Source organism: Dama dama, chromosome 25, assembly GCF_033118175.1.
Source record: "Dama dama isolate Ldn47 chromosome 25, ASM3311817v1, whole genome shotgun sequence".
Lineage (NCBI taxonomy): Eukaryota > Metazoa > Chordata > Mammalia > Artiodactyla > Cervidae > Dama > Dama dama.
In genome coordinates this window covers 11,837,021-11,862,963 of record NC_083705.1, presented here as the reverse complement: position 1 = coordinate 11,862,963, position 25,943 = coordinate 11,837,021, and the positions used below count along the sequence as shown (strand labels likewise).

Sequence of the window (25,943 nt, the reverse complement as noted above, 5' to 3'; positions counted from 1 at the left end):
ATTGGCCTCTTGGAACACCAGGCAAGGGTCTGTCTGTGCTCACTTCCGGTACTCAGAGGGGTGAGGAGCAGAGGGGAGGGTCTGGGATCAAGGGACCTCAGCCCTTTCCTTCTGCCCTCTTCTTCTTTGGGCCAGAGAAGCAAACTTTGAAAGGATGCTAAGGGGGACCTGACTGACCAGTGAAGGAGCCCGTCACCCCTGACCTCCCTGGAAGAGCCCTGACCCACCTCCCCGTGCTATATAACTCATGGGGCTCACTGTCGGCATCATCACCATTCACTGGTCATCTAATGGGCTCTGTCATTAACTCACTGGGTGCTCTGGCGCAAGTCACTTCCCCTGTCTGAGTCACGGTTCCTTCCTCTCTAAACTGATGAGGTTGGGACTTCCCAGATGGTCCAGTGGTTAAAACTCCATCCTTCCACTGGGGGCACAGGTTTGATTCCTGGTAAAGGAACTAAGATCCCACATATTGCCTGGGTCTTGACCAAAAAATTTAAAAAAATGGTGATGAGGCTGAAGAGAGACAGAAAGAAAAGACTGAGGATAAAACACTTGTATGGGTGCCTTCCAGCTTCTATTACAGGAACAATCCCCAACTATTTGCTCTCCTATCTCTTTTGAACATCACATGGGCCCTGCAAGGTAAGAATAGTTGGATTAATGAAGGACACTGCTCATGGAAGACAAGACATGCCCAGGATCACACAGCTGGCAAAGTGGCCAAGTGAAAAACAAACTCTGGTATCTTAGGTCCCCCATCTTGTGGCCTCTGGGACACTGGCATCCTGGGGAGGATCCAGAGGGTCAGGGACAGGCTGTCATTAGGCACCTGAAAGTGTCGTTTATATCTGCCGCCACCCTCTGGGAGCTGGGAGATGATGGACACCCGGGCAGGATCAGGGGGCTGAGAGGGGAGATGAAAACTCTGGACAGATGCTGAGTGCTCCAACCACTCAGACTGGCATCAAACCACAGAAACAGACGGACCTGGGTTCAAATCCCAGCTGCTCTACTCACTGTCTGTGTGACCTCAGGCAAGTGACTACATCTCTCTGAGCCTGCTTTATAAAGTGAGGCTAAAAACGCCCACTTCTAAGGCTGGTTGGGTGGATTCAGTAAGCTCATGCTTGATACATAGAAGATGCTTCAGAAGTGGTGGTTATTATTACTGGGGCTCTGTTCAGCTGGACTGTGGAAATACTCATTCAACTCTTTCCTCAAGAAAGCATCCTAAGACATCCTCTTTGGCTGAGAAATCTTCTCACCAGTCCACTGCACTGATTAACATGTTTCTCACAGCTCGGGAAATATCCAGAAATCTCTGTCCACATCTTCCAAAGTCAGGCCCAGACAGGGGATGTGACTCACTCCAGAGCTCCAGATTCTCCAAGTCTCTGGAGGACTAAGGAGAGGAAATCACCACTGGCCCAGGCACCTGGGATGGAGTCAAGGCAAGGTGTTGGATGTTGGCAGTGTCGGCAGCCTGTGGGATGAGGATGGAGGCTTGAGGATGTGCTGCGGGGAAGGCAGGCCACAGTTAGTGGCAGAAGGATGTGCTGGGCGGGGGAGGCAGGCCACAGTCAGCGGGACAAGGATGTGCTGGGGGGGGCGGGTGTGGGGAGGCAGGCCACAGTCATCAGGAGAAGGATGCGCTGGGGGTAGGCAGGCCACAGCCAGCAGCAGAAGGCAGTGCAGCGCAGGGTCGTCCTGGCCTCAGGCACCCCAGGTTGGAGTCTGCCCATCCTTCCCCACACAGGAGCCAGAGCAGACCCTTGAAAGTGTCAGGCACATCACACGTGGCTCCCCATCTCATGCCAAATAAAAAAGCTCAAGGGGCGGTTTTGTTGTTGCTGTTTAGCTGGTCAGTCATGTCCAGCTCTTTTGTGATCCCATGGACTGCAATCCACCAGGCTCCTCTGTCCATGGGATTTCCCAGGCAAGAATACTGGAGTGGGATCTTCCCGACCAAGAGATCGAACCCAGGTCTCCTGCATTGGCAGGCAGATTCTTTGCCGCTGAGCCCCCAGGGAAGGAGTGGTGGTTTAGCCCCTCCAACGCTCAGCTTCTCTCCTCCATTCACTGCAACGAGCCCACGGGCCCTCCGTATTATTTCCCTGACAGGCTTCCAGGCCTTAGTACTCTCTGCTCCCTCTGTCTGGAATGCTCTTACCCTCGGTGTCTGCATGGGACTCCTCCTCCAGAGACCTTCCCTTCCCTCTCTATCTAAAATAGCAGCTCCATCACCTCTATCTCCTCATCCTGTTTTCTTTTTCCTTATGTTTTACCACTACCTGAAATAGTTTATATTTATTCAGTTTACTGTATCTTCCCCCAAGGGACCGTAAGCTCCTGAGGCAGGGACTCTGCTCAGCTAACTACGGTATCTCCAGACCCTGACACAGCATCTGGCTCACAGTCAACAATATGTATTTATCAGATGAATGAATGGTTGATTCAATGTATTGACTAAATACTGGTGCCACTATTTTCTAGCTTGGATTGCTTTGGGCAGGTCATTTCATTTCTCTGAAACTTCCAACGCAAAAGATAGGACATGTTCAACTCACAGGGTTATGGCTTCAACGAAATAAAATAGTAGAGGCTAAAAGGAACTGACACATGATAGCTGCCCAATAAATGACCACCACAGTCACCATTATTATCCTCAAGGATCTCAGATTCCTCACTTGCTCATGGAGGCCTTGGGCACGTCAAGAGTTCTCTCTGAGCCCCAGTCTGGTCATCGGTCCAACGGTCCCACACAAGGGATATTTGCTGGATGCCAGGGAGGGGGACACGAAGCACCCAGCAGGGGGTCTCACATCCAGTAAGCACTCACCAAGTAGCAGGTACTGCAATCAAAGAGCGTCTAGGGTTTGGATACCCACCCCACCACTTATTCTGTGACCTTGGGAAAGCAGCTAAACTTTTCTGAGTCTCCCCACCCATACCATGAGGATAATGATAGTCCCTTCCTCACAAATCATCCTGAAGTCACAATGAGATAAGGCCCCTGAAAGGGCTTCACAAAGCCCTCAGGAAGATGTACTGTGAAGGGCAGGAAGGCGAGGGCCCAGGGGTGAAGACAGACAGAACCAAGAGTGGTGTTCGGCCTGAGTTCTGAGGGGGTCACAGAGGGAGCTCCAAAGAAGCCAGGCTCCCTCGGTCCAGGAGGCCTCTGCAGAGAAGACGCTACTTACTGCCCCTGCCCCTGCCCCTGCCCTCTCTGCAGGGCCTCACTGGGGACCCCTTCTGGCCATTCTTGGCAAGGGGCGTTTTCAACCGAGACGGGACAGCAGCAGGACCCTAGAAGAGACCCTCAGTCAACCTCAAGCCCAATCCACTTTCCACCCCAAGACTAAAGCGGCCTCTCCCCCACATCCTAGGGCAGGCCCTGGGAGGAAAAAGACCTTGAAGCCAAAGCCCCTGGAGGTTCACAAGGCCAGACACACTCCTCGTGCTCCAGCCCGTGAGGGTCTGCGGAAGAAACACCAGGTCCCCTCCCAAGCTGGGCCACCTGACCCCCCTACCACCGAAAGGAGAGTGGGGCCCACTGGTGCCCTGTCAGTCTGGCAAAACCCGGGGGTAAACTCCCCAAATGACTCAATCAATAAGCCTGACTGCAAATTCATGATTTTTTTTTTTTTTTTTGGATCTGTTTTGATGAATTCTCAGTACCTAAGAGTGGCTGGCACTTAGTAAGGCTTTAATAAATATATGTTGAATCAGTGACTCAATTAATTAATCAATGCATGAAGCAATGAATCATTGCTGCCAAGAGAATTACTGTAAGTGAAGTTCCCAGCAGGCTGTGATTTTTTGTTTATGTTTTTTGATAAATCCCCAGGGCCTTGAAAAAAGACCCTGATGCTGGTGAAGATTGAGGGCAGGAGGAGAAGGGGTGACAGAGGATGAGATGGTTGAATGGCATCACCAACTCAGTGGTCATGAGTTTGAGCAAACTCCGGGAGACAGGGAAGGACAGGGAAGCCTGGCATGCTGCAGTCCACGGGGTTGCAAAGAGTCCAGCAGGACTTAGTAGGGCCGTGAATACCCGTGGGACATAACTGTGCGTGACAGCACATGTATGTGAACGTGTGACTGAGTCGGCCACTGAGTAATGGCTCACTAGAATTTAATCTTTCTGGAAGCAAGGGTTACCACCTGCTTTGATCAAGGCTGCATCCTCAGTGCTTAGACCAGTGCCTGGAGCATAGCCCGTGTGGAATGGATGAATGATACATGAAGTGAATGAGCAAGGCCCCAGCTCTCAGCCCAAGGACCTCAGACCAAGAAGAACGAGACATGCAGGGACACCTGAGCCCTGCCCCCGGTCACCACTCGCCTCGTGGTTTTTTAAATAATTTGTCAATTGTTTTTAATTGTTGAGGCAGTAATACTTGGTTCATGAAACTGCAATATACAGAGAGGTGAAATAAATAGCTTATATATATATAATATATATAATATAGCTGGTTTTAAAATATTCCCTTATTCATTGGTGTACTAGGTCACGTGAGTCACGGAAGGTCGATAGCAGCATCCTCCAGAACTGTGAGTAATGCAGGGTCACCGTGATTGGACGAGGCCGTCTGTCGTCGAAAGTCGAGGCGCTGAGAATTCTGAGGGGCACGCCTTCCCTGCGCGGTGTCTCAGGGCAGCTTGCAGCGGACAATAAATAAATGACTGCAAACCAGAGAGCGATTTTTGTTGGACTCTGGGGCAGGGACAGGGGGCTGGGAAAGAGGGGGAGTTGGCTGGGTGGGGGAAACACTACTTTCTCTTTTTCTTTTTTGTTTTTGCTTTTTTTTTCTGTCTTTTTTTTTTTTTTTTTTCTTTAAGAACCTTTGGGAAAAAGGACTTTGGTTTCTCCGAGTGTCGCTTTCCTCACTCCAGCCCTCCTCTGGGCCGAGTTCCGAGCTGTCTGTTCCTAGAGACACAAGCACCTGTGCGTTGACAACAGTCCCTTGGTGTGAGTCTTTTGTCATAGGGGTTTCAAGTCAACAATAAAATCCTTATCGCTCCCCTCCCCCAAGAATTTTGGTTCAGTTTTGTCTTCTCTTAAACACATGTACAAAAATAGAAATTCTTCCTTATTTTTCATGTAAAAATATTCCTCTGATTGCAGTTCTCCGTGAGTGTGAGTGTGGGCTGGGGCGGCCTAGGGGCATGGCGGCGCCCGCCTAGCCGGGGTGCGTGGGGCGGATCCGCCGGGACCGCTTGGTCACGGTGGTGTACTTGAAGGGCTTCTGCAGCTCGGCCTGTCCCTTGGGGTAGCGCTTCATGAAGTGCACATCCTGCTGGTTCTCTCGGGTCTTGGGGCCCTTCCGCGGCCGCCCCTTCTTGGTGAAGCCCACGTACCAGCCAGAGTACTTGGCCGACATCAGGGCTGTGTAGTTGTTCTCCAGGACCTTCTCGATGAACACACACTCCTTGCTGGTGCCATCAGGCTGCAGGAAGAGAGGAGGAGGAGGTGAGGGAGGAAGGACAGGTGCCGGGGGCAGAGCTGTGTAGAGAAGGCAGCGGCAGGGGCCAAGGCTTGGGATGGCAAAGTGGAAAGGGCCTGACCCCAAGCTTTGGCCTCAGCAGTTCCACTCCCTGGACCCCTAGAGTGGACTTGACGTAGCGGCCTCTGCATCCTTCCCTGCTCACCAATTAGGTGCCAGCTTCCCATCACCATTCAGGGATCCCTTTCTTTTCCACTCCCACGATGGAACCAGGGGCTTCCTCAGCTCTACCATAACAAAATATTCAGATCTGACCAATTAAAATATTATTTCCTGTGACTGGTGCAGAACACAGCACACGGCCTGCGTCATCCAGTCAGCAGTCCTCAAGACCCTGTTATAAATAATCCCCCCAAACACAGGCCAGTTTAAACTTGGGAAACAGTAAGGCTGAAACAAAGGCAGCCTCTGTACCCCCATGAGGGGAGATGCTGCCTGACAACCAGGTCAGCTTGGAAGAAGAAAGCCAAGAGGAAGAGAATGAAAGAAACCAAGTCCTCCTCACATCTTTCCATTTCTGGACCTACCAAGCTATATCTGAAGTTCAAGTTACCTCACTGTCATGTGGGCCAATAATATCTCATTTCCTTTAGAACAGCTGAGACTGTGTTCTATCACATGCAACAGAAAGAAGCCCCAACTCATGTGCACTAAACCTGAGACCAAGTTAACTGCCTACTCAACTGCCATTCAACTCCACTGTTATAGAGTTAAACATAGGTTACATTTAATGCGGGGTGTGGTACATCTTAATGTTTGTTGTGAAGAGGGGTGGAAGCCTCTAAAAATAAGAGCTTTGGCATGACCAAACTTCAAAGCCTATACCCATGGTTCTAAGATTTTAGGGTCCCAGGTGAACTCCATGGGAGACTATGCCAGGCAAGGAGCACGAGATTCATAGTCAGACGTTGAATCAACTCACACTTCCTTATGTGACCTCAGGCTAGTTAATTTCATTCTCTAAACTTTGGATTCCTTGTCTGGACCAAACACGGAAAATGACTCCTACATCATAGAGATGTTATGAGGAATGATGCTTATAAATGAGCCAGGCACACAGTAGGAACTTGTTACATTATTTCTGAAGAGCAGGTGGTTCGGAAGGTCTGACCTCCCTCCTTGGATCTGAACAAAAGGAGATGGAAAGCAGGCTTTGAATCTCCTCCTTGAAAAAGCCAAATTGCTCGGTGTGGAAGAGTGAGAAACACACAAAGTTGGAAGGCCTGAATTAGCAGCACTCGAGTTTCCAACTAACATCTCCAAATTTAGGCCGGGCCCACTCCTCGTTACAGACGGGTGCCCGGCCAAGTTGGAAGCCCAGCGGTCTGGCTGTGTGTGGAGACTGAGGTGCAAGTTCCAGCCTTTTGTTTGAAGTGGAAAACGGGCTGGAGCTTCCAGGAACGTTCACCTTTGAGCGGAGGGCAAGCTTGGGCCCTGCAGACAAAGTGCTGAACTTTGCAGAAAGGGACAGGCAGGGTAAGAAAACATTCTCTGGAGGAGAGATCTTTCGAGGAGGCTGCAAAGCATACAGGGGGTGGGCCTGGGAGAAGCGCTCAGGACCCAGAGGACATTATGGGTTGAGTGAGCAGAGAGGGCCTATTGTGAGGAAGCTGGGGCATATGTGCAAGGGGGATAAAAAGGAGTGGGCTCTGGCCTCCCCATGGATAATTCTGGAAGCTGCCTATCCAACCTGAGTCCAGGTCCCTTGGATGGTTTTGATGGAACAGTCAGAGAAAACTGAATAAAGGCCATACCATGGCTGGTTCCCCATCTTAGAATATCTGTCTGGAAAACTGCTTTCAACTTTGAAGAGCTGGTTCAGTAACCTCCTCCTCCAGGAAGCCTTCCCTGACTTCCATCTAGCTCTCTGGGTATTTCCTCCTCTTCCTTCAAGACTCCATTTGAGCACTGTGTGTGTCAGTTGCTCAGCTATGTCCAACTCTTTGAGACCCCATGGACTGTAGCCTGCCAGGCTCCTCTGTCCATGGGATCTTCCAGGCAAGAATACTGGAGTGGGTTGCCATTCCTTTCTCCCATTTAGCAGTATGCTTTATTCAACTCACATACTCCATCTTCTGAATCCCCTCCACACCCAATCCTTCTCCTGCCTGCCCAACAGAGTAGTTCTGTATCTGTCTGCTCCTCATCAGCCCAGGAGCTTCACGAGGTCAGGACTGCTTCTCGGTTGCTCTCACGGCATAGGTCTTAGCCCAAAACAGGGGCACCCAGAGAATTTGTGGTTAAATGGATGAGAGTTCTGCTGGGACACAGATGGTGGGGGTGACACATTAATTGGTTTTCCTCCAAAAAAAAAAAAAAAAATGGACTCTGCCTCATGGATCCCTTACTAATGTCCCAGAGACAGTCGTGAGTTGTGAGAGGCCCCTCCTGGGGGATGTGATGAGAAGAGTGAGGGCCCGAGCTCTCAGCCTGCCCACCTTGGTGTCCCTAGCCATCCATTCACTCATTCATTCAGCATTTACTGATTGTCAACTAGAGGCCAGGTATTTCCACAGCCACTGTCTCATTTAATTCTCTTAATTTGCCAAGGTAGACTCTACCTGGTAGAAGAAAACAGTTCAAAGACACAAAAATGGCTTTCCCAAGGTCATGGAGCTGTCAAGCGGCAAAGCCAGGATCTGAACCTGCACTTCCCACTGCAGCTCACTTCTCTGCTGTCTAATCCTAGACAGGCCCATGGGGAGGAAGGGTATGGAAGAGTGGGTGCTGCCCATCAACACACCTCAGGTCCCCCAGGACCACAGAGCTACCATGCTCATGAAGCAGTGACTTGGAGGTTCAAGGGCCAGCACAGTGCCTGGCACATATGCTCTTGCCTGGGTTGAGGATCTGGGCTTCAGGCTGAACTCAGACTCAGTGGATAAGAAGCTAATGGTAGGCCGCCCTGGGGCCTGACCCTTGCCTTTCTCCTCACCACCTCTATGACCCTGCTTATGGCCTGCAGAGATTTTTAAAAAACACATGTGCATGGGCCTCACCCGCCAAATTGCTGACTCAATTGGTTCAGGGAAGGCAGACCCACCAATATTTAAAGAGTAACAGAACAGCCCATCCCAGGACCTTGGTGATTTAGTAGAATTTGATCATCTCTGGAAATCTACCACCTCCAACCTCCTTCTTTCCAAACTGGAGTCCTATTCCTTCTGTTTGGTCTGAAGACTGAATCCTGATGACATCACTTGGCCCCTGGATTTAGTTTTCCTTGAAATCAGGACTACCCCCTGGATGTTTTTAGTTACCTAGACAAAAAAAAAAAAAAGTCTTTTTTTTTTTTTTTTTTTGCTTAAAGGCATTTTGAATTAGGTTTCAGTCACATTCAACCAAAGCAGTCTTCACAAACATGCAGTGAGCAAGGGACCCCCTGCTCTGAATGTGTCTGGGGCCCTTTGTTGCCCCAAAGGGGACATACCAATGATCACACAGGAGGAGACAGATGAGAAAAATCTACCTGGGTTGAATCTCCAGAGATGGGGAACAACTACTTAGCACACAACGCTTGACATTCAACAGCTCTTCTATGGAATGAAAGGAAGTACTATCTCCTGGGTCAGGTGGAGGTGGGATCCAGAGAGGTGGCAAGGAGAAGGGGGCTACTTCTCTCTCAGCGGCTTGGGAGAAGAGCTCTGGCATAGGATCAGTACGATGCAGCAGAGAGAGAAGCAAGGCCAAGGTTCTGGAGCATCAGCAGAGGCTCTCTTGGGGGTTCAGTGAAGTGTCCAGCTGTGGCCAGATACGTAGAAGATTGACACCCAAGGTCAAGACCATCCAAGCAAGCTATCCTGTTGAGCCAAAGGAGCCAGAGCCTGAGTTGAGGTCAAGGGTTCCCACAGGTAAAGAACCTGACTTTCAAGGGGAATGTAGCTCATGTTTAACAAGTAAGTGCCTACTCAGTGTCAGGATTATCTTCCCATTTTACAGGTGAGGACACTGAGGCTCAATGAGGTCAAAGCACGTAGATTCCAGGTCTGACGTGGCTAATTCTGGCTGTAGGTTGAGTCAATTCTCAAAAGGTAAGCACCACATTTCTATTTCTTTGGTATCCTTTGAGCAGGTATAAGAAGCGTGATGGATGGATCCAGAATTGGCCCTCAGAGCCGCTAGCCTGGTGGGGGATGCAAGCACAGAAACAGCCAGCCAACCCAGGTGAGCAGACTGCAGAGAGAGGGATGTGTGAGTAGCCGTGGGCTCCAGGGTGGGTGTGCTGAATGGGCGGTCAGTGGAGCCAGAGATCATGAAAGGATGAGCCAAGACTCAGGGTGGATGGGCGAGGGAAAGGCTGTCCTGGCAGAGGGAACCGCCTGCACACAGCCTGACGCCCCATCCCAGCAAGGAGTGGGGGCTGGCCGGGCCATGTGTCTGTGACATGAGGAACACTAGCGTGGGCAGGCTCTCCCCAAGGAGGGTAGCCTTTCTTGGGTAGAAGGTGAGGGCCTGAGGACTGGTTCTGGCTGAGCTGCGGGTGGAGAGGAGGGGCGAGCTTTAGAAAGCTGAGCGTGGGCAGCGGGGAAAGGCCCGGAGGTGGAGCCCGAGGCAGCAGAGGAACACTATTCCGGAGAAGGGGTGCGGCAGGACAGAGGCAGGAGTTAGGGCAGGGCCAGACACAGGCCCGCCATCAAGAGTAACCCCGGGACCAGGTCTGATCGGCCGCCGACGACCTGTGACAGAACCGCCACCCAAGGACCCGGGGTTGCCAACTGCAGGACCCAGAGGGCGAGGGCGCTGGGCTGGGTAGGGGCCAACAGGGGGACCCGCCCAGGCCGAGTCGGGACAGGTGGATGGGCGGCCGGACGCCCATGGGGAATTTGGGGCGGGGGACCCTGCAGCAAGGTGGACGGGCTACAAGCAAGGGGGGAGGGAAGCGGAGCGCGGGGCGGGCCTCGCCGCCAGCTGAACCGGCCCCAATATTAATGACGGGAGAGAGGGCGAGGGGGCAGGAAATCGGAGCCGGCTCCTGTGGAAGCGGTGACTCAGCGGCCAGCCGGCGGGCGGGCGGCGGGGAGCGGCCCGAGGGGACGGGGCTGTTCTTTTGACCCCAGGACGGCCCTCCTGGGGTCAAGATGCCGGGAACCACGCAGCCGGGCAGGGAGGGGCACGCGGGCAGTGGGCGCTGCGGCGGGCTGCAGCGCGGCCCGCCTTTAAACAGGAAAAAAGGGGGCGGCGCGGGGGGAGGCGAGCCCACAACTGCAAGCAGGTTGGGCCTGGGAGGCGGCCCAGGCGGGCGGGAGAACAAAGCGCCCGACGCGGGGCTGGCCGCGCCGCCGCAGGAAACGCACAGCCAGGCCAGGGGACCCGGCGCCCGGCCCGCCCGCCGCCCCTGCCCCGGACCCCTCGCTGGCTGGCCGGCCGCGGACGCGGTGAGTGAGTCCGCGGAAAGTGAATCACTAATTAAAACCACTCCTAGGCATCCCGGGGCGAGGTACGGATTACTATTCTGTTGCTCTTTGAGAAGCTCCAGCTGGAATCCTTGCCTTCTAAACTGGGCTTTGAAGCCCGCAAGCTCTAGCCCGTGACCTGGGAAAAGTGCCCGGACACGGCCAAGCCTCAGCTTTTCCATCTATGAAATGGGAATGGTGGAAGCCTGTTCTTCCCCGACCCACCTCATGGGATTATTTTGAAGCATTTTTTTTGCTTAGTGCCTGGCAGAAAGTAGGTGCTCAATTAACGGAGGCTATTGGTACCCTTGTTATTAACAAATAATCAGAGACACTCTCCTGGCTCGTCTCTGGCCTGTCATCCTCTCCTCAGGATATGGAGGGGAAGGGGGGGAAGAGGGATAAGAATTGGGGGATTCGGGGAGTCAAAGCCATGGCTTAAACAGAAATTGAAGTCATGCTCCCTTCCCCCTCACCCCAACAAGGTGTAATAAATGCAGATCATCATAGACGGCCTTGCCTCAAGGAGAAGCAGCCATCCTCTTTGGAATCTGGGTCTACCCTCTACCTTCCACTCCAACTGGCCAGCCCCTCATTATACAAGTTGGCCAGGGAGTGAGTAGGGTCCCTGCAGAGAGAAGGGAACATGCAGCATGAATCCATTCTAGAGCATCCAAAGGAAGCAAGTATGTGAACTTCACAAACAAGGACACCCAGGCCAAAAGGGGCAGCAGCATCAAAATGCAGCATCAGTGGAGGCTCAGAATCCCTGGCACGTGGGTCCACCCCACCCGTATCCTACCCCCAATTGGTTGCATGCGTGTTCCAAAGTAATAAAACCTTCCTGAAATGCTAGAATCACAAGGCCAAAGAGGCTGCTGGGTTCCAGAGGTGTGGCTTTGGGGAGTCATAAACCCCCTGTGATTATTAAAACAACGCTGCAGCCCCAGGCCCTGGCCCACTGGGTCCCTGCTGCCAGACATCAGGTACATTCAGACTGGGAGCCTCAGACCCCCTGGGGGGTTCTCCCACTGCCAAGCAAGCCAGAGCTCCACGTCCACCAGGAGAGATCGGGGCCCTACATACCCCCCAAAGTCAAAGCCACAGTCTGGCAGGCTTCAAGTGAGGGGACAGAGAGTGGGGGTGATGAAGAGATCTCACAATGGGAATCTCTCTCTCACACACATACACATTCATGGGACCTCTTTCCCATTTAGGGCTGATGGGGCCCAGGAGGCACTGCTCCAGCCCCCCTGGGTGGCTGGAGGACCCACCCAAGTCCCAGACCACCACTTACCTTCCCCACAAGCTTGCCTTTCCGGTTCATACACAGGTAGAACTCCGTCTCCTTGCCCTTGATCCGGACTTGACTCCCGAAGGTGTCTGTCTCCACTAGGAGCTGGGCTTCGAAAGGCAGAAGGAGAACAAGACACATTTTTTTACCAGGGGCAGTGGCTGGCCTGAAGACTCAGCAACATGATCCCTGACCCTGACCTTGCCCTTGGACCTCCCACCGCCCCCAGAATCAAGTATGGGGGGGTTGCTTCTGACAGGTCTCTCTGGAGCATGTGCCTCTCAGGCAGGGAGAAAAGCTCTCTGACACCTGTTCCCAACTCCCAGACTCTCTGGACTCCAATGGGGACCCAGACTGCTCCCAGTGGCTAAAGACCAGTGTGACTTCTGCCCTCATCACCCACCTTCCCCTGCCCCTCAATTCCCTTCCCCAGTGCAGGACACACAACCACACAAATAACCCCAAAGAAGCAGCAGTCTCTGGACTGAGGGGTCAGACATTCAGATGCCTATGAGCCCACACAGGCATGCACAATGCGTGCACACACACACACACACACACACACACACACAGTACATGCACACGAGTCTTGCCTTGTGGAATGCTAAGCTACTTCCTCCAAAATTTAGGTCAGAAGCCCCTTCCTCCAGGGCAAACATCTGGGTGTCCACTCCCTGATGGGGATATGAGAGAGGGAGTGCCCTGGCTGCTTGAAATGGGGAAATGTCTGGAAAGGGTAATTCAAGGCCCCAGGGAAAGGAGGCTGTCAGTATAATATTTCACTTTCCTCAGTCAAGGCCACCAAGACTTGGGGACTTCCCTGGCAGTCCAGTGGTTAACACTCCATGCTTCCAATGCAGGGGGCCATGGGTTCAATCCCTGGTTGGGGAACTAAGATCCCACATGTCACATGCCACACAGTGTAGATAGGAAAAAAAAAAAAAAAAAAGGCCACCAAGGCTGAAGGATAGCTAACTCCCAGGAGCCTGGAAGTCCCAATCAGAACCCAGTACCCTCTGGTCTGGAATGGGAGACCTCATGTTAAACCCCCATACTCCACAAAAACATGGGGTGTCCCAGGTGGTCCTGGATGGGGCAGCCAGAGCTGATCCCCCAAAGCCTGACTGAACAAGAACATCTAGTGGCCGAAGGGTGGCTGTCTCTTGATTAGGCGTACTGTAAGACCGCTCCCTGTCCCTCAGCCACTTCACGTTTTCTCCCCAGGACCCCCAGGAGTTTCATCCCCAGGAGGATGCTGTGTGACTTTGGCAGGTCACATGCCCTCTCTGAACCTGAATCCCAGTGCCTGGATTTCCCCACCACCTCCATCCCCCTTCTTTGCCTCTGACCCCCCATTCTCACCCTCCCTCTCCTGACCCTTTGCTTCCCAACACCTGCCCCTCCCTCACCCACAAAATTTTAATTTCAGTGACAAGGGACTTGCTTCTCCATAACAAAATCATAGTCCTAAATACAGTATCCTTGGAGCCACAAACAGTGTACCTCAGTGCCCCTAAAATACAAGAGGTATGATTTTAATAAAAAAATTTTTAAATATATACCCTGGTGCCCTGCTGTGAAAATTAAAACCATCTGGAACTCAGGATTTCCAATAATTAATCTAGCCTTCCTTTGACACCAGTACTAATTAAAATGTGATACCCACCTTTCCAAGGAAAAAAAGAAGAATTTACATAAAATTTAAAGATCTAACAAGAATTTAGTAATTCTAGGAACAAAGGTGGGGGCACATTCTTCTCTCTACCTTCCCCCATCCCTAGTAAACACTGAGTTGAGAATATTAGCGAACACTCAGATCGGGGGTTATAAGCCCTTCATGCTCCCTGCTCCCCTAAATCCAAACTCCCTGTAACTCTCTTGTTAGCTTAGTCCCTGGGAACCAAGGGTCAAACACCACAGCACTTCTGAGACTAGCTTTCAGCATCCGCTCACAAACTCAGGCCCCACATGGGGTGGGGGTTGTTAGGGGTCAGGAGAGTCCCCAATCCCCAGGAGCTTCTGACAAAGGCAGCATGTACAAGAGGAAAGGTGAGAGCTTTGAAATGCACATGTATGCATATGACTCCCTAGCTCTACTTGCCAGTGTATGACCCTGGGCCTCAGGTTCTTCCTCTGTAAAATGGGGGTGGTCATCCCTCATCTTTAACAGCCAATGTGATGGTTACATAAAATGATGCTGTTCGCAGAGGCTAGGTAGGGGAAACTCAGTAACTGTTCCTTAAGTTTCCTAATAACTGCAAAATAAACCCATTTACCCAGAAAAAACAAAAAGTAGTGGAAAAGAAATCTGGTGTGTATAAAAGGGCAGAGGGGAAGCAGAACTTGCCTCTCCAAGGCGGTCCTTCTGTCCTGAACTTTCTCAGCATCCTCCAGGGTCAGAAGATGCCTTAGGCAGGGACTTACAGAGCCTTGCCATCCTGGGGTGGGGGGGTGACCTGGAGTAAGCCACACACCCCATCTGAGCCCCTAGTTTCCTTCCCTATGCAATGGGAGTGGGGCCTGGCTGTTCTGATTGTCTCTGGGACTGGAGAGAGGTAGGGATGGGAAATCGTAAAGAGCAGGTGAGGCCACAGGGCTGAGGCCAGGCAGCTCCAAGCATGTCCGAGAGGAAGACTGCTCTGCCCTGTCCAGGCACCAGCCTGGGCCCCTGTCTTCAGAACAGCTGCTACTGCACGCTGGATCTGACGCCCCTGTGAGCCTGCCAAAATCACACATCCCAGCGAGGTTAGGTGCCTTCGTCCCCCTTTTACAGTGTAGGAAACTGAGGTTCAGAGAAGCAAGCCTTCCCAGGTGGGACGGGGGGTAGGCGGGTTAGTTGACATCCAGTCTGGCTGGCTGTCTTCCTGTTGGGGCCTGGGTCCCAGAGGAGGGCCCCCAGCCCCAGGGAGACTTGGCTCAAAACACAGCCCCCGCCTCTCATTAACCGCAGCCCATCTGAGGAAGCCCTGGCCTCTGCCTGAGCCGTCCAGGGGCCTGGGGCTGGGGCTGGACGGCACCCCACCCCCGCCAGCCCAGCCACCCCCACCCCAGCATGGGGATGGTCTGCACCGGCCACTGCACCCTGGGGAGCCAGAAGTCTGTTCTTCCCCGACCGCAGCAAGCCACGGAGTGACCTAGACTCCACTCAGCACATGACATAATGAGGAGGGAGCCGGGCCAAGATTATGTAAAGTCTTTGGGGAGTAATAGCAGCAGCAGTTCTCAGAAAAAGAGAAAGAGAGACTCCACCCACCCAGACCAGGTTTGCCCCAGAGCCTGCCTGGTCCTCAGCATCACGCTTCCCTGTCTCATGACCTAAGACCTAAGCCCCCAAGACGCACCTCTCAGGAGCCAGAAACCTCATCTCCACTCGGTTTGATTCTCAGGCCTGTCCCAGGCCAGGCAGGAGCGATCAATGGTATCATCTTGCTGCTCACCACCCTGGCACCCCCTCCTCCACTCTGCTACTCTTGCCCCCAGCAGTCTCTCCTCTGCAGATCAGCCAGAAGGATCCTTACAAAATGTAACATGAATTGTGCCTCTCCCCTGCTAGAGCCTCATATGGATCTCCATGCATGCACGCTCAGTTGCTCAGTCATGTCTGACTCTTTGCAGCCCACCAGGCTCCTCTCTCCATGGGATTTTCCAGGCAAGAATACTAGAATGGATTGCCATTTCCTGCTCCAGGGGAGCTTCCTGACCCAGGGATCAAACCCGGGTCTCTTGCGTTGGCAGGCGGATTCTTCACCACTGTGCCACCCCACTAACAATCCAGACCCTCCAAGGGGACCCCTAAGAGGTACACTGCTGGCCCCTGCTGCCCGCCCCCATCTCCCACCCTCACTCACAGCCCTCCAGCCACACAAGCCTCCTTGCTTTTCCTGCTCTGACTCACCCGGTACACTCCCACCTCAGGGCCTTCACACTCTTCCTCCGCCTGGCGATTGCTTTCCCCAGAGTTTCCCACAGTGGCTCCTCATCTCCTAGACTGACATCTCAACTCAGATGTCACCTCCTCAGAGAGGAGGCTACAGTCCATGGGGTCACAAAAAGCCAGACATGGCTGAGCGACTAACACTCTCACACACTATTCATACTTAACTCATCAAGCCCTTTATATACTCACTAAAATTTACTTATTGGTCATTTACCATAAGCCAAGTGTGGGCTAGGTGCTGGAAACCACAGTGGTGGATGAGACCGTTAAGGGCCTGCCCTCATGAAGCTTACCTTCCGGTGGGTAGAGACAGACGCGGAAAAGGCAGCAAATAAGAGAAGACAATGTGGAGGAGAGCTCGGAGGAGAAGGGAGCGGGGATGGCAGGAGCTGGGCTGGGAGGGCAGTGTGACCAGGGAAGGAGGCGACATCTCGGACCCCGTGCATCTGGGCCTCAGGGAAGCCCCAAGTATGCATAATGCCACTTAAAAGTTAAAGCAATCAAGATTCAGGGAGGTAAAGGACTTGCTCAAGGGCATCCAGCTGGCAAGAGCAGAGAAGTGCAAATTCAGTGTCTGATCCCAGGATCAATGCCTTTAGCAACTCTGCTCCCCACCAGTGTTACTCCTGCCTCTCACTAGAGCTCTGAGCTCCCCCAGCCACTCACTCCCAGCCTCAGAGTTACTATCAGATATTCTGACAATGGGAGAAAGTCCTATCCCTCTCTGGGCCAGGACTAGATGACTTCCTTTCAGTACTGCCCCTCTGGGAAGCATCAGTAACTTATATTTATTGAGAGCCTATCATATACTGGTCACTGTTCTACGCTATACACGTTATCTCAATACTTATGACAATCCCAGGAGATTAGAACTATTTTTTTTTTATTACCCCATTTTACAGGTGAGAAAATGGAGCCCCAAGGTCACACAATGATGGAGTTAAAACCCAGGCAGGCTAACCTAGAAGTCTGGGTCTTAGCCTGTCTCCCCCTTAGGTCAAACTTTTCCTCCATGCCAGTCCCTTTCCTGGGGAGGTTAGTGAATGAACAGGGAGGGTCTCTGCCTTGACTTCACCTTCCTGGGGCAGAAGTCTGTGGGTCAAGATGCCCAAAGAGCCAACGGTTGGGGCCCATCCCTCCCCAGCTCCATTTCCAAATGACCTTGAGGCAGGGAAGGGTACCAGCAGTCACCCTGAGGAAGATCACTTCTAGCTGATTCTGGGAGATGGGGGAGCCCACAGGAGCACCCAAGTCTGGGTTCAAACCACAGCCAGAGAGGCAGCAAATGGCTTCCGACCTAGTTCTGACCAGAAGGAGAGGCTGTATGCATCAGGGGCCGAGCGAGTGCGGGGTCTCCCCTGTGGGGGAGGGCCACAGAGCCAGCCTCGGCTCAGAGCAGGAGCCCAGCGCCTGCCCATGCTGCGGGCCAGGAGCTTGACGAGCCCAGTCCCCTCTCCAGCATCCAGACAGGAATGCAGAAAAGGAAAAAGAGAAAGTGGAAGGAAAAGGAGCTGGAGAGAAAGCCCTTTCGATAAAAAAAAAAAAAAAAAAGCTGTCTTTTTCTCCCAGTTTTGTTGAAATGCATGGAGTAATAATGATGGTTTTAAAAAGCTAATACTTATTTGAGCATTTGCCATCTGTCAGGCACTGTGCTTAGAGTCTGAATATGGAAAGCCTCATTAGATCCTCACAACAACCTTATGAAGTAGAACTATTACGCCCATTTTACTGATGAAGAAACTGAGGCTCTGAGCAGCACTTCAGAGGTTACTTGCCAAAGTCACCCAGTAGGACCAGGATTTGAACACAGGCAGAGTAACTCCGGAGCTAGTCTGACACAGACAGAGATTCAGACTCAGGCAGAGCAGGCCAGACGTGAGGCAGGCTGGCGACGGCAGAGAAATGAGAAGCGACTTTGGTGGATGGATGGATTGACTGATTCCAGTGTGATTTCCCAGCTGGGCTTCCCTGCAGGCGATCCAGGACCTCCCTTGGAAGCCTTTTGGTTGGAAGGGTTGGAAACAGCAGGGAAAGACAGAGATCCAGAGAGACATACACAGAGGGACACAGGAGACCCCGAAAAGCGGAGCCGGAGAAAAGCAAGCAGAACTGGTTTCCTTCCCCATCTCCCACCAGTTTCAGAGTTAAACCTCCAAGACCTGAGAACACAGGCAGGGAGCCGGGAGCCAGGGAGAGGCTGGGCAGAGCAGTGCACCCGGGCCTGCACAGGGTGACCCGGCTGGCTGCTGCAGTGCCAGGGCAGCCGCTGGCCCCTCTCCAGGCATCGCCCTCCAGCGGGGAAGCGTCCTTGCCACAAAGGCGCTGGGAGGTCACACTGAACCAGAAGCCCCTCCCTCCCCTCTGAACCAGGTTGAGGGGAAGGGAAAGAAGTGGGGGCGGGAGGAAGGATTCCTCTCTGGAGAGGTTTCAGCATCGCTATTCACACACACACACACACACACACACACACACATATGTTATGGCTTTTCTCTAAAGGTGCCCATGGCTCCCTTCTCCTAAAGTCACCCAAGGAGGCTCGCAGGCCATGTGGATTTGCCAGAAAGGAAGAGGGAAAGAATCAATAGGATCGATCAGGAGCTATATTTAATCCTAGCTGCAGCTCTCATGCGGCTGGTTGAGCTGCAGAGTCACCAAGATATGGGTGGCCACTCCTCACTGAGGACAGAAGTCTTGGGACACGAGCTCAGAGGGCAGGGTATTAGACGGACGTACTAATGCTCCTTCCAGCTGGGAACATCTCTCAGAAAAGCTTGCTCTGTTGCTCAGGGTATCCTGGCTGCAAGATGCAAGGCTGGCTGGAAGGGAGGACAGGAGAGGAGAATGGAGGGAGCACTGATTCTCCAAGTACATACTCTGTGCCGGGCACTTGCCCCAGAGGAGTGGTCTCACCCACACTCCTGCATGCTCACAGGTCACCCATGCACTCACTGGCTCAAACATGCATCGCACACTGGTTTGCGGCTGGCTGTGTGCAAGGGGGATGCTTCCCAGGTGGCTCTGTGGTAAAGAATCCGCCTGCAATACGGGAGACGTGGCTTCCGCTCCTGGGTCAGGAAGATCCCCTAGAGAAGGAAATGGCAACCCACTCCAGTATTCTTGCCTGGGAAATCCCATGGACAGAAGAGCATGGCAGGGTACAGTCCATGGGGTTGCAAAGAATCTGACATGGCTGAGCGGCTAACAGTTTCACCGTGTGAGGGGATGCATCCGTGAGGACAACAGATAGAAGCCACCTAGCCTTAGAGTGTGTGCGGAAACAGGAGACACGGGGAGCGAATAACTAAACAAGTAACAGAACCTCAGGCAGCAGTAAGTGCCAGGAAGAGAAATACACCCGCAGGAGGACACAGGAGCTCTCTGAAAAGGTGGTGACTGAATGAATGAGGTGAGGGCGCAAACGCCATGGGGACACCTGGAAGGAGGGCAGCCCCAGGCTGAGGGCCCAGCAAAGGCCCTTAACTGCAGACATGCCTGGCGGGTGCGAGGGGCAGCAGAAAGTTGGGGCTGGAGCGGAGCGAGCAAGGCCTAGGGTGATGGAGCCTGCGGTCAGGGAGGAGCCAGGCCAGGCCTTCCTGCTGAGGGTGTGGATTTCACTCTAAATGACATGACCTCCTTTGACTGAGCGACCGAGGCTCATGTTTTGGACCACAGTATGGAGAATGGACTATGAGGTGTCGGACTCGCAGAGAAGGGGGTCCCTGCAGCCTTGCCCACACCTGCCAGCCCAAAGGACCTGGCTCCTCGCTCAAGCCCAGCCCTGCAGCAGGTACCAGGAGGAGGGAAACGGGGGCCAGAGGGCCCCCGCCCACTTCTGTCACCCACTCAGCAAAAGTCCTGCAAGACCCCACTCGCTTTCCCAGGTGAGTCGTGCATGTCAGCCCCTGATTGGGCTCTGTGCTGCCCTGTAATAATTTGAGTCACTCATCCAGGAACCTTTAAAGGGGGCCTGCTTTCTGCCAGGCTGTGTAGTAGACACAGGGACAGGAAGAAAGGTCACTGCTTTCAAGGAGCTCACATTCTTGGAGGGGTGTGGGGGAACTCAGGAAGGCTGCCCAGAGGGGCAGAGCCCAAGCTGAGCAGGCTGACTCCCCGTGACCCTGGGCAGTGGTGACACAGCTGGAATCACTGATCCATGCCAAGCTGGAACCAATCCACGGCAAACTAACTCCGTGCCCTGTCCTCTGCCACCCTGCAATGCAGGGAGGGGACAGGAACGGCCCAGGCTCTTCCTACTTCGAGTCAGCCCCTAGGAAGGAGCAGGGGCTTTGGCCTGGGGGCTCGTAGAAGACTAAGACCAGGTGGTCTCACACTCGGCTGTACTGCCACCCAAGTGAGGGGGGGCCCAGATGTGAACCGAGAGACCAGACCACACCCAACAGAAGGGTCCAAATACCCTTCCGCCTCCGGCCTGAGATGGCCAGAGCACTGCCAGCCCCCGCTGCTGCTTGGAACCATGCTTCAGAAGCCCCTTCTATCTGCAGCAGACATGCCCCGGCCTGACGGTAGAGGCCGCACCCCTTCCGGAAGCTCCAGGAGCCAGTTCCCCAGAGGAGAGTCCTCACCTGAGCCCACGACGGCACCTCTGTCCCCACACAGCAGCACTGAGTATTCTGGCCTAAACAATCATAACATCTTTGAGCAGAAGATACCCTTTCATTTCACCGACCCCATTTTACAAGAGAATAAATGGGATCAGAAAGGCTAACTCCCACCTAAGGCCTCCAGCTCCTAAGTGGTGGTTCTGAGATTTCAGTTCCCTCCGATTCCAGAGTCCACATGCTCACCCTCTCAGAAGACCACCTTCCTGGCTTTCACAGGCCCTCCAGAGGCCTTCTCGGGGCTGCTCTGGGTACAGTCAGTCCCGGGAGTCTGGCCTCCTGCAAAGTCTACGGCTGATTCGTGGTGATGTATGGCAGACACCAACACACTATTGTAAAGCAATTAACCTCCAATTAAAAACAAATTTTAAAAAAGAAAACTTGGGCGTTTGGGGTGTTTTTTCTTAATCAAGTGGAAAAGCCGCCTTTGTCAAATGAAAGTAGGCAACTACAAGGCTTATAAAAGCAGAGTGGCTCCTCCACCACCGTAACCAAGGCTGGGGCTCCTTCCCTTCCCTGAGGGCTGGCTCAGCTGACCCTGGGTGCTCCTCTGCTAAGTCACAGGTCCCACCACCCAGCAGCCCTGCTTCCTGCAGCTCATGTGCCTTGACGTCTCCACATTCCAGCTTAAGGGCATAAACCTCGGAGGCAGTGGGGCCTTCTCATCTTTGCTCGGCTGGTGAAGGAACTCAGCCCAGAGCCAGCCAGACATGCTTGCCCCAGGCACTGGAGGCTGTTCAGTGACAGAGCTGCCACTGGAACCCAGGGCTCCTGTCTCCTGACTACTGGCTGGACTGAGGTGACCAGGACTAAAGGCAGGAAGGGGTGGGACTGACGCAATAACCCCAGGTGGGCAAGACGGCGCTTGCCCAGTTCCTGGCCAGCCAGGCGTCCACCACACTACCTACGCCACTAGCCCCCAGTCCACGTACTTCTCCCTCCAGAGCAGAACCCAAAGCTGTGAAAGTCTCGCGTTCCTGAAACGGCCACCCTCAGGGCCCCCCGGTGCTCTGGGAGAGTTTCAGGGAGCCATGGGGAGACCCTCCTGCAGAATAGCCTGGTGTAGAAGCCTGGTTCATCTGTGGAGATTTCACCAAAGACTGCTCACTGCTGTAAGGTCGGCCAAGAGCTCTAGGTTGGGCGTCCACACAAAGGGAGCCCAGCATCTTGCACCTCCCTAAGGGGTCTAGCGCCTCAGGATGCTGACGAATCTGAGATTCTGAGTGTTTCAGAGACTCCAATCTGAGATTCCGAGGGTCTGCGGGGATTCCAGGCTTTTATGGGGATTGTTTATACTTGGTGTTTGCTGGAATTCCCAGACTGTATTCTAAATGTGTATGAATGCAAGTCTCAGAAGACACCATTCTTTCAGCTGGACGGAGCCCTGAGAAGGAGGGAGCAGGTTCTCCAACATCCTGGGCCATCTGGCCTGACTGAGGACCACTGGCTACCCCTCCCCCACAGGCAGGACAGGCTAATGCAGCCCCATCCTTCTGCTAGACTCGGTCACATAAATCACCCTCCCAATAATATTTGTATTGATTATCTAGATTGGAAGCCTCAATTGGCTCCATTGTCTCACTTCCTCTCTCAGGGCTCACAGATGGGGTCCCAGCCCCTCATCTGAGTTACTAATGCGACATTTAAATGGAGTGGTCTCAGCGGCCAGCAAGGCCCCCTGCTGCCCTGGGTGCTGGGAGACCAAGGAGTGACAAACAGATTCCTTGACAGAGAATCATTAAGTCTAGACTTTGTGGGGCTGGAGGCGAATCAGGACAGGCCCGTCCCTGCATATGCCAGGTGTGGTCCCCCAGCACTGCCAGGCCACTTGTCAGACACCCAGAGTTCAGGCCAGACCCTGCACATCAACACGAGCCTTTCAACAAGACCCCTCAGCGATCTGGGTGCACCTGCGTGTTTAAGAGGCACTGCTCGAGTCCATCCCTGGTAATGCACAGAAGGGAGACTGCTGAGCCCCAGAGATGCTCAGGCCACACCGGGTGAGACCACTGAGCCTCCGGTTCAGGCGGAGGAGACGAGAGGGCAAGTTGCTTCTGGAGAGAGGGGCCGGCCATTGCCTACCTCCTCTCCCTCCCAAGCTCCGGACCCCGATCTCAGAGCCTGGACAGATGGCTCAGACCAGAGTCTGACCCCCCTGTACTCTCCCAGCCTGGAGGGGCCAGAGAGAACTCCGGGGACTCCCCAGGAGGGCACCTCCCTCCCACCCCAGCCAGCCAGCTGCCCCTTCCCTGGCAGCAATGGGACGGCAGATCCCAGGGAAAACCCGCACCTGGGTCTGCCCAGCACAGCCAGGCGTCCACAGCGGGGGCAGAGAGCCGAGGCCACAGAGAGGCGGCCAGCAGAGGGCCTGGGAGAGGTGGGGAGGAGGGAGAGGACCCCAGTCAGAGGGAGGGAAGCAGGGATACAGCCTGAGATGGTGGGGATGGGGGAGACAGAGTGATGGACAGGAGCAACCAGGAGGAGGGGGTGGACTCAAGAGACAGAGATGCCAGATGAAAGGAGGAGCAGCCAGACCGAGAAAGGGAGCAGGGGGAAGAGGGAGGAGAGAAATGGAGGCAGTAACGAGCGATGGGGCAGGAGAGGGAGGGGGCAGCTGGCCTGGAGGAGCAGGAGCCCAGCATGGCCCAGCCCGGCCGGCCGGCCCAGCCCCCAGTGACAGCGCAGCTGCCACACTCAGGCCCACCACGAGGTCAGTCCTGCCCCGGGGCACAGGGAGAATAAATGGTGTCCAAGATAAAGAGATCCAAGAAATTATTTGTCTTGTTGTCATGTCTGCAATGGGCAGGGACCAGCAGGCAGGCAGAGCCTCGTCTCAGAACGGCCCAGGCTGGCAGGCGCAGCCGCCCACAGCCCCCAGGCCCCGTGGCTGGGACCTGGGACACCTTCCAGAACCCGGGCCTGGGAAGGTAGGAAGCGGTGAGGGCATGGTCAGGACTTGCTCAGGGGCTGGGCGGGAGGAGTCTTGGGTGCCTCCCTCACAGCTGAGGATCTCTGCGGGCTAGGGGCCTCTGGACGGAAAGGGGGCAGCCTGGGGCCCATGACGGCTTCTGAACACCTCAGGGGAGCTGGGACATTCCAGGGGCAAGGGCAGGTCAAGGGCAGCCCCAGGTGGTGTGAGCACCCATGCTTCATAAGAGAGCAAACTTCAGCCCACAGAGCACACACGCACATGCCTCTCTGTGCAAATGTGTACACTCTCACACACATATGCACATATGCGCACACACTCACACCAGGCCAATTTCCACCACCACCACAAACCCCCAAAAAACATTCCCCAGAGGCTCCCCCCCACCCCCACCCAAGCATCTGAACCGTGGACAGTGAAATGACGCTTGGGGAGCAGCAGCAACCTGTTAGAGGCCAGCCCCAGGCAAGCCGCGATTACCCATGACAGCTAGTATCTATGGGGCACTGACCAGCAAGAGGAGGCTTTGCTCATGTCTTCAGTCACTACTCCCGACAAGGCTCTCAGGGACGTGCTTCTGCATCCCCATTTCACAGATGAGGAAACTGAGGCCCAGAAAGACTCAGCACTGGGTGCAAGATCACACGCCAGGATTCGGGGGAGCTGGGACCTGCGCCTGGGGCCTCGGCGGCCGGGAAGGACGTGTGCACAGTGGGCAGGAAGGGGCCGACACCTACCATACTTGTCCCCGTCCTCGCCGCGGGCGCTGATCCTGCGACCCAGGACCTGGATGTGCTTCCCGCTGGTCCGGCTGTAGAGCTGGTACAGCCGCAGCTGCTTACGGCTCACATCGTCCCGAGCCCGCGTCTGGTTCTCCACGTGGATGCGGAAGTCCACGTTCTCCTCGGCCGCCAGCACCTGGGCAGGGAAAAGGGCGACAGTGAGCCACGCTGGAAGCCCAGACACCCAGCGGCAGGAGCCACGTTCACAACAGAGAGCCAGAGCCTCCTTGATGCCGGCTCCGGGCCAAGCATCAGCGCATCTCACAACCACCCTGTTTGTTGTCGCCCCGTCGCTCCGTCGTGTCTGACTCACTGTGGCCCCGAGGACTGTAGCCCACCAGGCCCCTCTGTCTGTGGGATTTCCCAGGCAGGAATACTGGAGTGGGCTGCCGTTTCCTTCTCCAGAGGATCTTCCCAACCCAGGGAATCAAACCTGTGTCTCCCACACTGGCAGGCGGATTCTTTACCACTGAGCCGTCAGGGAAGCTCAATTGCCCTGTTATCTCCCATTTCACAGATGGGGCAACTGAGGCTCAGAGAGGTGAGGCAAGTTGTCCGAGGTGGCCCAGCCAGGAAGTTGCAAAGCTAAGGATCCGGTCTAGGTCTATTTGAAAACACACTTGTTTGACAGCAGACAAAGTTTGCTTTCTTTCCGCCACAGCCCCAGATTAAAATAAGAAATATGGGCCAGAGTGGCCCATGTGACCTTGAGAACACACTTTGTTCTGCCTCAGATTTCTCCCCAGTAAAAGAGTGGAGCAGAGCCCCCATCCTGAACACAGCCCAGGATGGCTGTCAGGGTAAAGTGAGCCAACGGGAAGAAAGGTACCAAAATCACCACAGAGATGGGACAGGGACTGGGGGCATATCATTGCTGTTTAGGTCCTCAGTGGGAAAGGAGGGAGACCTGGCAAGTTGCTTCCTAGGAATGAATGAACCACATCCCATTGTCACTTCTCCCCTAGGAGCTGGTGCTGGGGGGGGGGGGGTCTCCTCTTCATACTGTAATGGTCCTTATGCTCGCCCTATCACCAAGCATTTGCCCACAGCCCCAGCCCCTTGTAGAGAAGCTTTTGCTTAGCATCTCCCATCAAATTTCCTATACCCTAGAAGTTTAGGGCTCCCCTGTTAGCTCAGATGATAAAGAATCTGCCTGCAATGCAGGAGACCCCAGTTTGATCCTTGGGTCGGGAAGATCCCCAGGAGAAGGGAATGGCAACCCACTCCAGTATTATTGCCTGGAGAATTCCATGGACAGACCATGGGCTCACAGAGTCAGACATGACTGAGTGACTAACACTTTGCAGAGATATCCTATACATACCTACACAGAAAAAAAATCCATCCACTTTTATAGGCTTCCCTGGTGGCTCAGTGGTAAAGAATCCTCCTGCCAATGCAGGAGACATGCATTCGATCCCTAGGTCGAGAAGATCCCCTGGAGGAGAAAATGGCAACCCACTCCAGTATCCGTGCCTG

The 25,943-nt window shown here is 54.0% G+C and overlaps 1 protein-coding gene across 1 annotated transcript in view; it reads right to left on the bottom strand.

Annotated features, from left to right (window-relative positions):
- Positions 1–4,375: 4,375 nt before the first annotated feature.
- The window catches only part of FGF18 (fibroblast growth factor 18), a 35,437-nt gene continuing 13,869 nt past the window's right edge, over positions 4,376–25,943 (bottom strand). The window contains exons 3-5 of the mRNA XM_061129319.1: positions 24,420–24,600; positions 12,201–12,307; positions 4,376–5,453 (exon numbers count right to left, since the gene is read on the bottom strand). Of these exons, the coding sequence (XP_060985302.1) occupies positions 5,187–5,453; positions 12,201–12,307; positions 24,420–24,600 (555 nt within the window). The 3' untranslated portion in view covers positions 4,376–5,186. The remainder of the gene's footprint in view (positions 5,454–12,200; positions 12,308–24,419; positions 24,601–25,943) is intronic.